Below are 13,249 nucleotides of genomic sequence, written 5' to 3' on the forward strand. Positions count from 1 at the left end.
TGATGGGATATTGTACATCTGGATCTGTCTGTTATTTTAAATGAACTGGTGCAAAATTCTGTAGTAAAACATTATATTCAGTGAGATGGTTTTAGAGATGAAACGATCAGTCAATTAATTGTTTAGTTGATTGACAAAATTAACCCCCAACTATTTTGATAACTGATCAGTTGTTTAACTTATTTATCATTGTTTTATATCATTGTAAATCATAAAGAAAAAAGAATTTGAAGACATCACCGTGGGCTCTGGGAACTAGTGATTGGCTATTTTTCACAATTATCTGACATGTATAGTCTAAAAAATGAATGAATTAAATAACTGACAGATTAATCGATAATGAAAATAATTGTTAGTTGCAGCCCTACATGGTTGTAAATCAGCACATGAGTGTTCTGTGTATGTAATTTGCTATAACCTGTGGTCTGTGTTGAACTGTATACTGTATACAGTAAATACAGCTGCTACTCCGCACGGAGCAAAGACCAGACATCCTTTCTTCTGTAAAATTGAGTGGTTGAGTGGAAAAAAAGCACTCTGAATTGTGACCTTTTCAGAGCAGAGTGCTAAAAACTTTCTCTAATTTGACCAGTGGCAACAAGAAGAGGCAACAGACCAATTACAGTGAAAAAGAGGCATGGTTCAGGACAATAACTAGAAGTGGACATAAAAAAAAAAAAAAAAAAACAGTGTTAGTAAGGGACAAGCACTGCAAATTAGCTTAGGCTATAATGATACGTTGCATTAGTCTATTCAGTGAGTTTTCTATGCTTATGTATTATGTGTTATTTTATTATTATGTATTATGTAGTTAGGTGCAGCTAGTTGCTATGGAAACAAACCAGCTTTTAATTTTGAGAACAAAATGTGGTTGAGGGAGCTGTTCTTTATTCTACAAAATAAAGAAAGGAATGTGAACACAAGCCAGCAGGTCATCGGGCTGAAGGAGAAGAAGATGGAGGAGGCTGACTCACCAGGTCCTGACTGACCCGACCGGAGCGGATCTGGAGGTAGTTCCACGAGATGAGCAGGACCAGGAAGAAGGGCAGCATGTAAAACTCCCAGTACCACACTGTCACCACAAACACCTGCAGGCAGAGGGCCACAGAGGTCAGATATTAGTGAGGTCAGGCACAAGAGGGGTGGGAGGATAAAACAAATTGCTCTTCATCACGTCACATCCGAAGACATTTTCAATAGTTCTTGAATCCCCGCTAGCTAAAGGTTGATCCAATCTGCTATTGATTACATAAGCACTGGTCAAGCTGATGAAGGCTACCCTGCCACTATCACAGCCTAGCTTCCTCTGTACAGTTATTCTGCACACTCTGTGCAAGGCGACCACTCTGCTCAGCTGGATTGACTCTCCCTCCACCCCCTAGATATGCATTGACATTAACCGCATAAGTCTAATTGCTCTCCCTCTCTCATCTTGTATACAGAAAAGCAGACCGTGCGATCCACTGCAGCCACTGGGAGCCTGTGTGTGAATATGTCATTAACATCCATAATGGCACTTGTGATGCACATTCCACCTGTGTGTGGCCCAGGTAAAATGGATAAGAGGATAAAGAAATATGGCTTGTGATGTCTCAATTGCACGGCTAAATGGAACTATAAAATAATCCTGTCAGAGAGGCAGCGCCGGCCAAAATGGCAGCAAGCCGCAAGGCGTGGGGAAGGGTTTACAGGTTTTTATATGCTAATAAAATTAGAAGTGAACATCTGGTAAAGACATCACCCTCCTCTGAGGCACCAAAAGACATAAAAGACGGCAGGTCCCCACCCCCCACCACCACCACCACCGCCACTACCACCATCAGCTTTAATGGGCAAAAAGCCAAGCATGCTCTTGTCTGTGTTATCACAAGCCAAAACAGGGCTTGGGAGAGGAGATGAAACCAATTCCTCACTGAAAGGGTTATGTTTTATTAGTGAGGACTTTGTAATGACTGGGAGAGCTGGGACAGGGGGAAAGCCAAGTCACGCTTAGGTGGAAATGTATACCCAGCCCATAAAGATTGTGATAATTGCAGCCCATTTCAGCTTGAGAGGCATTACACAGTCTTCGACAGCAAAAGGGACTCTGGAAATACAATCCAGATCAGAGAAAAAAAAAAAAAAAAAAATGAAAGGCTACCTAATGTTAGAAGAGCTACTGAACTGGAGAGTAGCACATTTTCAGAATGCAGCAGAATTTAAACCCTAATGCTCTGGGAGGGGTTTAAACGGCACAGCGGTAATCCAAGAGCACAGGAATCACTGTCATAATTTACTCCATTCGTTGTTTAAAACGAGACTATGTAACTTTTACTGAACAGCAGGTACTGTGGCCACAAGTCACAATTATTGGATAATGCTAAATGCTAAAATGTAGTGTAACAGTAGCACAAGTAGAGAAGAGTCTGTTTGCTAACATTAGCAAACATTAGCCCCCATAAGCAACTGGTCATACCAGACCAAGTAAGGCTGTAGCAACAAAGTGCATTGAATGGAGCTTTTTATTGCTTATAAATCTTCTTTTTAGTTGTAAGAGGAAGAATGTGTGAGTTCTTTAAAGAGTTACATAATATCACTTTAATGCCGACCGCGGTACACGTCTACTAAAAAATGGCCAGCGTTAAACTTTTTAGTCGTAATGCAATACAATCTAATATTTTACATTGTTACTGCTGGACCCCAGTAGGTTGTATAGACTGAAAGATTATGTGGAAATGTAGGGGTGATGAGGGTACACTGGTGCATGCACTGTGGACATGCCCCGAAATCCATTCATTTTGGATGAAGAGTCACTGTTACGTTGATAACATCACATGTGTGCAGTTTGTATTCTGTCCAAAACTTTATATTTTAGGGAGGTGTTGAGTTTGGAAAAGTTGCTGCTCAATTTCCTCAAGTGGAGCATATACTCTATATATTTCTTTTATAAAGTGAAAGGAGGAGGTAGAAGCACACTGATGACCTTGATTTCCATGTGGGAGTTATGCTTTCGTACTTTCTCTCAGAATAGTTATTTTTTTCTTTAACACTTTCTAAACAAGTCACTTTGTATTTTTGGTGACCCCTCTTGTTTCTGTGTTTGGGCGGGGTGGGAATGGGAAACTGGGGAAGTTCTGTTTGGAAAAAGGCTGTATGTTGTCGGGTCTGATTTACAGCACTGATGATATATTTCAAAATAAACACTGCAGGTCAGTCCCACCACCTTCTACAAAATAAAGAAATGAGGCGCAACAGTATATGATCTGTTATAGTTCAATTGGTGGAGCACAGCACTAACAGTGCCAGGATTGAGGCTTCTTACTGAGATAACCTGTACATTTAAAGTATACTGCATTGACTAAAGCGCTCTGCACGAAAGGTGTCTGACAATCTGCAGATGTTGCAGATAGTTCGTCACTCGATCCTGTCATGTAGAGTGAAGCTTTGATTCATTACTCTCATGTGGCGGTATTAAGCAGGCATTTATTTCTTCTCACTGAGGCATGAAAAGGCAGGGAGCGCTAGTGTGAAAACATGAGTACAGATGGTACTGTCTTTCAAACACTGAGATGCAGTGTGTGTATGTTTTGCACTTGTTCATGCTTGTATGATTTGTGTGTTTGTGTATGAACTGTATATGTATATATATATATATATATACACACACACATATATATATATATATATACACACACATATATATATATATATATATATATATATATATATATATATATATATATATATATATATATATATATACACACACATATATATATATATATATATATATACACACACACACATATATATATATATATATATATATACACACACATATATATATATATATATATATATATATATATATATATATATATATATATATATATATATACACATATATATATATATATATATATATATATATATATATATATATATATATATATATATATATATATATATATATATATATATATATATATATATATATATATATATATATATATATATATATATATATATATATATATATATATATATATATATGGGGAATTACATTATTAAGAATCTTTTGCTATCAAAAAGTAGTGTTCCATTGTGAGTACCTTTGCATGAACTATGGCTTAAATATTTTCATATTTTCATAGCAAGCAGTTTCTGGTTAAAGTACACTGACCCCTGACCCCATCCTGGATGACACAGTTCCTAGATGTCCAAGTGATCCTGAATTACAAAACTAAAAGCACGACTCAAAGCTAAAGAGTGGCATCTGTTCAGGCAGCAGCCCTGTGCTGCAGCTCCTATTTTCACAGCAAACTGAACAAACTGTACTATTGGCTGGTGTACAGTATCTCTTTACCAGTCTCATAAGAAATTTCAAGGATGCTGAGAAAAACTTTAGTGCCATCTACAGGACGTTAGCTGCAAAAACAAAAGGAACTTTCCATGACCTTGATTGCCTGGATAGTTAATGCACAACTTGCTGTATGGCGTTTCAATCGAGCAAGATCCGGGAGAGAATAATGTCCAAAAGATCAGTTGCAGTTTAAAGACAAGGGCTGAGAGGCTTCTCCTGTGTTTCTATCTTCACACTTGCTTAGCACTTGTATTCAACAATGACAGGATGGAGAACACGCCTTATCTCTGAAGAGCCTTTTAATTGGACTTCTGTCTGCATAATGGGGTCTAAATCAAACCGAGCACAGATTGGACAGAGGGTTAATGAGTTGTCAGGGAAGTAGAACAAAAATAGACTCTATCTCGACTCCACTGGGACTCTACCCGCTCCAGCTGAGGCTTAACTCTGCATCCACGAGACACACGCAACACTGAAAGCGTCCACTCCAACACAGAGCCGGGGCCAAGACTGCGTTTCTGCTGAGCCTAACACTGCATTGATTAAGATTCTCGCTGGGAGAGTTCAAGAAGGGGCTGGCCAGACTGCGGTTGTCTTCCGCAGCTCGGAGGGAAAACAGAGGGAAATGCAGATAGTGTGTTGATATGCAGTTATAGCACTTCACCAGGAAGGCTAGCAGGCTCCTCTGAACGCTCTCCCACTGGAAGCAGCTTTTGATGTACTGCAGAGTCGACATGATAGCCCTGTACAGTGTCTGAACACGCAGCACATTCCTGGCCAGAACCTGAAAGATACAGATTATAAACATGGAAAACGTAAATATTTTAGTAGTTACCGTATGTTTAAAATATGGATAAAGGTGCTCTTAATGATGTTTTCATTGTGCATAGGTTTCATTTTGTAACAAGTTTATTCATACCAAACAGGAAATGTCCAGTCAGCTAGTGAATTAGTGAGAGTAGCTGGTATGATTTGGAATGAGCCACTGTGGTCAGGGAGCAAAAAAATGTCAGTAATCTGACCTGATTTTGTCGACCAAGACTTTCAACATTAAAACAGAACGAAAACCTGCACGTTACGATCCGAGTCCTCAGTGTGTAAGCCAATTTTGGCGTTAGTGAGCAATGTATTGTCTGACAACAATGAGTCTTTGTGGGAAGTACAGACAGTCAGGCACCCTGTCTCGCACCCTGTCTTGCACACTGTATATCAAACTAATGTAGCAGAACAGTGGACAAGAACTCAGTCACAGTTGGGGTCAATTAAAGCTCAATTCAACTAATTCAGGCAAAGGGAAGTCTTTGCTTTTGCAGTCGTTGCATTTTAGAGAAAAGCAAAGTAAAAATAGTTCCTATTCAGTTCAAAAAGAGCTAATTGATCATAAACATGGTACCATTTGTACATATTGTCTTCTCCTTCTCTTTCTTTCTCTTAGCTCCTATTTGTCTAATGCAATTTCAATTATCAAGGCGTCACAGGAATATTGTCAAAAGTGCAGTGACCTCTGACCCTTGCCCTCTTTACTGCTGGTTGCTTGTAAAGTTTAATGTAATGGAGTTTAGGGCTGCAACCAACTGTCATTTTCATTACTGATTAATCTCTCAATAATTTTCTTGATTAAATAATTCATTGTTTGGTCTATAAAATGTAAAATAAATTGAAAAATCGCAACTTTTCACAATCACAATTTCCTAAAATCTAACATCTTCAGACCCCTTGTTTTGTCCTACAAACAGTCTAAACCCCAAATATATTCAGTTTACTATCACAAGACAAAGTAAAGCAGCAAATCTGCAGATTAATGTTCTGTTGATCAACTAATCGATTCAGCTTTAATGGAGTTGAAGGGTATTCTACCCTTCGCATGTAAGCGTGTGGATGTTTAAAAATCAACTAAACAACTACAATTAAAATCTAATGTACCATGTTTATTACAAAATTTGACTCAATGCAAAATGATGATTCCCCAACCCCGGATTTTACAGTACATTAATCAAAGCTGTGTCAAACCTTTTTGGAAAATTTGGGATTATCCTCCATGAATCTTCTCTCCCTTGGTTGGAAGGTTCTTATACCTGCTCTGATCTGATCAAGAAAAAAAGTCATGAAGCAATGAGAAGCAGACAGAATCAGGCCCATCATTCATAGCCACCATGCACTCATGTCCTCTTTGCAGGCTGAACTTTTACTTACAGGGTTAAAAATAACCTCCAGCTCCAGAGTGATGCTCCCCTTCGACAGCCCACCTAAGTCCTCTTTCTTCAGCGGGAAGGTGATCTGTTGTCCCCTGCGGATCTGCAGGACAGAAAGGGCATCAGGTGCTGAACTCAGCCATGAAAGTGACCATCAGTCATGCTGGATTACATCTCAGCAAGTCTTCAACCTACTGGAGTGTTGTCGCCCTCTTCACTTTAATTTAGACACAGAGTGTAAATAGATTAGTCTATCGTCTGCATGACAGACCCTTAGTGAGTAGTGTGTACCGAGAGCAGGGGAATGGCAACTTTTCCCAGGAAGTCTGGCGCCTTGTCTCCATCCTCATCAAAGATAGTCACCACTAGAACATCATGAATGTCTTGGACAGGGCTGCGGGAACACACACAGAGGTCAGATACTCCTCACAAACAAGCACACACAACAGCATTATGTCCCAGTTTGTCAATTTGTTGTCAAACAGCATACAACACAGCATACATGTGGTTCAGACGACATACTAAAGAGTTTCCCCTCGGGGATCAATAAAGTATTTCTGATTCTGATACGTCATGTAGTATTACTGAGAAAATGTGGTTGAAAAAAAGAGACTCAAACTGACAATGTGAAGACTTTATTCCACTCTGGGTAGAGGCTCTTGTAGACTGTGTGGGTCTGCAGTCTGTTGTTCCCCAGTTCCAACACACAGAAGGGATCGCTCTTGCCTGCAGAACATGACAAAAAACACTTTCACACACACTGGGCTCCCTCTGTCCTTTTTAATGTAACAGCAGAACAAAGACAGAACTTAAATCAAAATGTCTGACGTACCATTTAAATCAGCAGCCATCAGCTCTGCAGCCTTGATAACTTTGACTTGAAGGAAACCAACATCACGGAGGTTTTTCAGGGACCTTTTCAAACTCTGCGGGGACAGTAAGCAGACAGGAAACATGAGGGTTTGGATTCAAATTAGAAAACACTCAGAGAGCATCTACCGCCACCAAGACTAAATTTGTTATTTAAACAATGGGATCTGATTCTGCATTAAGATACACATAGTGAGAAACTATCATGGGATACATGAGCCAGACCTCCTTTTCACAACATGTCCTATCTCACAATGTTAAGATATTCTTGAAAAACAAATCTGGGGTCCAAAACACAGATCAAAATATTTGCACCAAAAATGAATCATGTCTTCCTTAGTCCAGCATTCCATTAGATTTCATATTAATTAGATTCACATCATAAAGAAAATATGTTTGTGTGAAAACATGAGTACATTTGTGTTTTGTGTATAAAATTTTAAATGTCTCGGCCCCTCCTTCACAACGCGACTTTGTTCACTTTCGTTCTGAAAACTCTATAAAATCCACAAGAATATCTTCTGTTAGAGATTGTACTGTGCCCTTTCGTTGCACTGCCTTTGGGCACTCAACTCTCTCTGTGAAAGCCACAACTCAGTGGAACGCCCTACCAGACGACACAAAGAGTTGTAGTTCTATCAGTAGCTTTAAAAAAAATGTTTTTATATAGCACCTTTCAAAACCTACATTACAAAGTGCTTTACAATAGGATAAAATGTTAAAAGAAAAGAACACACACAAAACAGAATAGAGTACATGACTCAAGCATAAAAACACTTCAGCTGTGGCTGTTAAACAGCCTGGGACCCAGGACAGCGAACGCACGGTCCCCTCGTGTTTTCAGTCTTGAGCGAGGTACAACTAGCAGGCCTCGTTCAGAGGACCTGAGGGAACTTTTTAAAGTCAAATTTAAAAATCTGCTAAAAGCTGCTCAACAAATATCCTTGTTTTTAATTTGTCTAACATATACTTGTTGCTGATGTGGTGTGTGTGTGTGATGTACTACTCTGTGTAACTTTGTATTTGTTTAGTGCAGTTCTATCACTGTGTGGATGTTTTAATTGTGACCTGCCAGGGGACTGCAGATGAAAATGAGCTTTAAGCTCTGGTACAATACATCAAATGGTAACATTTATGTTTAATATTGTACATGGTCCCTTTCCAAATAAAATAAAATATTATTTGTACATTACAAAATAAATGAATCCACAGCATGTACCTGACCTGTGCTAATCTGTATATGCAGATGTTTTCCACCTCAGTGCCCAGTAGACTGTGCACTCAGAACTAACTAACTGAAACTAAGAAATTAGTTTCAAGGAATTAAGGTAAATGTTGTAAGAGCATTGAAATAAGTTTGTGGCATGGACACTAAAAAGCTGTGCTTTTGCAAGCTACAGTGTGTTGTTGTAAAATAAAAAAAAACTGCACACAATCTTCTTTCTTGCAATAGTCTTAATTAGAAAACAGCATTTTTTGTTCGTAGACCAGATACCTGATGAAGGCATGGAGGGATTCAGGTGATTTGTTTCATTCTGCATTAGAAAAGTTTCTCTTCAACGGCTGACACATAAATCTCATCTGTCAGTATTTTCAGTATTTTCTACAAGAACGCACCAACAACGCATGTTCTCAAAACAGTCCATGCTTTCAATTGAATTGCCACAAAACTGAAATCCAGTTTAATCCAGTTAATCCAACTAAACGTTCACCATGATGAATTACCCATCCTAAATTTCAAGTTGCTGCAAGTTTATTTTCATACTTTTCTGAAACCAGTGGCTGCAAGACAGGTACAATATAACAAGATATAACATCTAAAAACTGATGTTATGCTTTGGAAAATAGTTGACAGTAAAATATGCATGATTTTTAGTTCCTCCTCTCTATACATCATTAAGTATGGTTTACCAAAGGGGTTTCTGTTGGACCTGTTTTCTTTTCAGTACGCATACTTTCTCAGGGCAGCCGCTTTTGCTATCATGGCATCTGTTTTCATTGTTATATCCGTGCCACCCAGCTGTATCTTAAGGTAACACTGACAGACCGTCTCACTACGTGACCGCCTAGCTGATACCAAAAACTTCAGCTCAGCACTGATAAAGCAGAAATCTGTGTTACTGACTCTCAGCACATTGCCGGGCAGATACTGCCATCTCTTGGCCTTTTAACACAGAAAGTACTGCAGGAATCTTGGGAACAGATTAGACTTATAACCTATAACCTAAAAGATTTGAACCCCTAATTGCCACTTAAATCTGGGCATGTTTCATCAGCTTCAGATGAACTAAGTTTGAATTGAATGTTCACTTTATAATCACTGAGACTACCATACATGCCTTTCTCTTCATTCTTAGCCTACTGTAAAGGGCTTTTTCTCGCCTTAATGAACAAACTTTAGACTGACCCAAATTCTCTAGAGCTCAGTTTATCTCTTTGTCACCAGCTGCTTTTATATTTCAAAACTGAGTTAAAGATTTTACTGATAACAATCAAATAAAAGTGTCACATATACTGACAACTGGAACATGTAGGTGGCGAAGTGATGCAACCATACAGTACAGATAGAATATATACAGCAGTACAGGTACTGACATAGTTGTCCAGCTGGTTCTGTTGTTCATGAGGTTCGTCAAGCGGTGCGGCACAGAGGTCAGAGATGGAGACGCCGCTGCATGTGTTCAGTGTAAGCAGGAAGACCAAGCTTCCTCTCCCCTGGTCCAGGGTGTTTGTGTACAGCTTCCTCTGATTGAAAGGGACCCTGGACAGGTCAACGTCACACCTGTACACACAAACACACACATACACAGGCCATCACATACTGTATGCTCATGCAGGCACACACACGCAGGTACAGTTGCAGTCATGCACACATAAAAATGTATATACAGGTACATCACACATAGACATGCATGGTCACATGAACCGTTTCTTCACCTGACGGGACAAACACACCACTCATTGGTCTTAACTTTTATCATTATCATTATCAAGTGGAAAATCAAGGCAGCTGTTCTGGAAATGTCAAATAAAACAAATCTAAAAAAAAAAAAAAAGTTTTTTGTTCACAAGGTTCAGGTGTTTTGAAGGCAAATCACATCATTAGTTTTGAGCCATACTGGCTTTGTAGGGCGAGTACACACACATACAACAAACAGACAGGTTCTGAATGCAGACTCACGTTCCCAAACACTCCTCAGTCCTTCGTCCTCCTTTGGACCAGAGCTCCACCTCCAGGATGTATGGACCGTCCAAGAACTGGTTAAAAGTGAACCTCTCTCTCCACTGAGGGTTGGACACTTTGCAGTGATTCTGATTCAGAAATGAGGTTAGAGCACGAAACGTAAAAAAAATACTTCCAGAAATTCACATGCATGTACATGGGAGCAGCCATTCAAGTAAGGGATGATGTACAGCGAGCCGGTCATTATTCAGCATCACCTTGTCGGGGTTAATTTCACAATAATGACTGGCTCAGTGTACATTATCCCGCATGTTACACGGATAAAGAAATTGATTTAAAAATGATTTTAAAACTTTTTTTTGCCACAGGCCTTCTTTCTGCGGATTGATAAGATTGGACTTGAGGGTCTATGATCAGAACTGCATCCATAGCAACGGTCTGTTTTTCATAGCAGCGGTCTGCTCTTCAGAAATAACAGACCGTAGAATGCCGTAATTGACCAATCGGAATCGAGTATTCAACAAAGCTGTGTAATAAATTCAGATAAGAGAGTCAGCTAATTTGCTTATTTTATAATTTAATTAACTTTGTCTACATGCTTCACTTTTGTGTCAGTCAAATGTCTGTCTATCTAGAAGAACCTTAACAGATAATATTTAAAAATGTAACCAGTTGCATTGTGTCCAGATTTTTTTTACCCAAATTTGTGAATTGGATTTTCCAACAGACTAGTGTGTGTAATGTTTTGTTGTTTAGCAGCTTCAGAAATCAGCATCAGAAGTTCAAATCGCACATGAAGGCATAAAAAGTAATTACTGTCACTGTGAACTTGCATATAAGAAAAGAAAAAGAAAAGGAGCAATGGTGCTCATTAGCATGCAGCTTTGATGGGTGATGGATGATGTTGCAGAATAGAAACATAATCATCAATGACAGCAGCCACAGAGCCAGCAGCACAAGGAAGTGAGCATCGCTGCTAGATATCATCCAGCTGCCAGGATGAGCAGTGCAGATATTGGGCATTTCATGTCACACACCAAAGATCCATTTTATTTTATTCCATTGCTTTTTCCAGCACTTCTCTTTTACATGATCTGTGATCCCATCAGAAATTATAAGGGCATTAAGGCCCTAACATTTGCACTTTTGAACATATTACTGTACTGTTTTAATTTTAAGTCCCTCTCGACACAGTATCAGTTATGGCAAATGTGAATGCTAAATTAAATACATAGTATATACTCAGAGATCTGCTGCATTAAATACATTCTAATGTATAATGCCAATCTCTAGGTAAACATACCATAATACTAATAAATACATACATCTAAATTGTCTGGTTTCAAAGAAACATTTCCAATATATTATTTAAAACATCACAATCATTTTTTCATTACCAGATTAGCATACTTTTACACTTGTGAAAGGAGAGGGGGATTTTACACAAGAAAAGAAAGGGAGAAAGGGGTGAAATAATAAAGAAAAGTGTTTAGGATTGGAGCAAAGAAGAGAAAAGGAACAGAGGAAGGGGAGTGCAAGGAGAAGAAAAAAGGAGAAAATGGAGAAGAGGGGTTTTAAGAATAACAAGGACAATTCGGGAGGATGAGGGGAGTGGAAGGGATGAAAGGCATTAGTCCTCCATCAAGTACCTTGCTTTTGTATCTCTGCTCTCCCAGTTTAAAGCGAACAAAGAGCAGACCTCCCTGAGTGTCCAGAGGCAGCTCCTGGCCCTTCACCAGAGTCACTGACACAACAGAAGTCCACAGCTGACTCTTCCTCAGTGTCTCTGACAGACGTAAGCACTGAGAAGAGCCTCCCGACTGCAGGAGAGGGGTTTGAAACAAAGGAGAGAAGGGGAAAGGAGGGGGAAAAAAGAGATTCAGAATACAAATAGAAAACTTACACGCAACATCAGGATATCTTGTTACAAAAGGAAACCGGGCATTTTCCGCAGCTGTGGAACTCCCTACCTGAGGAACTTAGGTTAGCAAACTCAGTACCTTCTTTTAAATCACTCCTCAAAACTTTCTTTTACACAAGGCTTTTTAATAGTAAATCTGTTGTTTGTCTAGTTTCTATCCCTCTTTGATCACTTTTATTTCACCTGTTGTTATTACACATTTGTTGTTTTTATCTTGACGGTGTGTACTATTTTATCTTGTTCTGTAAAGCACTTTGAAACTGTGTTTTGAAAAGTGCTATACAAATAAAGTTTATTATTAACATGCTCCAAATCTCCAAATCAGCTTTGGACATTACAACAAGCACCCTTGGAAGACAGCATTATCTCTCTTCTCCAGTGAAAAGAGAATTAAATTGTTCATTTCATTGCAGAGATTAGGTAAAGCCTGCAGTAGCTACAATGCAGAGCAGCGTCTCTCTTCCATATATAATAGGAGCCATATTCTAAGATAATTAGCTGAGCGTACATGAAGACACAGCACTGTGGGGCCAGATTCAATTAATGCAGATCAAGCTAACACTGACGGCAAGTCCAAATATGTTCAGCCACATGCATAAGCAGAAAACCACGTTTCAATTAACAGACCATACTGAATGCACTTGGCAGAGTACAGTAAGCCTCTGAAGTAGTAGGGAAACATGCACTCAGTGGCCGCTTTATTAAGTACACCTGTTCAGTAATGCAAACAACTTCCAAAC

General features: G+C 39.0%; 1 protein-coding gene across 4 annotated transcripts in view; it reads right to left on the minus strand.

Moving 5' to 3' along the window:
- The window catches only part of LOC122874010 (multiple C2 and transmembrane domain-containing protein 2-like), a 41,151-nt gene that overhangs the window by 6,381 nt on the left and 21,521 nt on the right, over positions 1-13,249 (minus strand). For all 4 annotated transcript variants that reach the window (XM_044191501.1, XM_044191493.1, XM_044191510.1 and 1 more), the window contains 10 exons: positions 12,238-12,408; positions 10,586-10,716; positions 10,000-10,186; positions 7,367-7,460; positions 7,158-7,260; positions 6,826-6,928; positions 6,536-6,637; positions 6,353-6,427; positions 5,007-5,126; positions 975-1,088 (listed from right to left, as the gene is read on the minus strand). In XM_044191501.1, the coding sequence (XP_044047436.1) occupies positions 975-1,088; positions 5,007-5,126; positions 6,353-6,427; positions 6,536-6,637; positions 6,826-6,928; positions 7,158-7,260; positions 7,367-7,460; positions 10,000-10,186; positions 10,586-10,716; positions 12,238-12,408 (1,200 nt within the window). The remainder of the gene's footprint in view (positions 1-974; positions 1,089-5,006; positions 5,127-6,352; positions 6,428-6,535; positions 6,638-6,825; positions 6,929-7,157; positions 7,261-7,366; positions 7,461-9,999; positions 10,187-10,585; positions 10,717-12,237; positions 12,409-13,249) is intronic.

Source organism: Siniperca chuatsi, linkage group LG1 (genome assembly GCF_020085105.1).
Source record: "Siniperca chuatsi isolate FFG_IHB_CAS linkage group LG1, ASM2008510v1, whole genome shotgun sequence".
NCBI lineage: Eukaryota > Metazoa > Chordata > Actinopteri > Centrarchiformes > Sinipercidae > Siniperca > Siniperca chuatsi.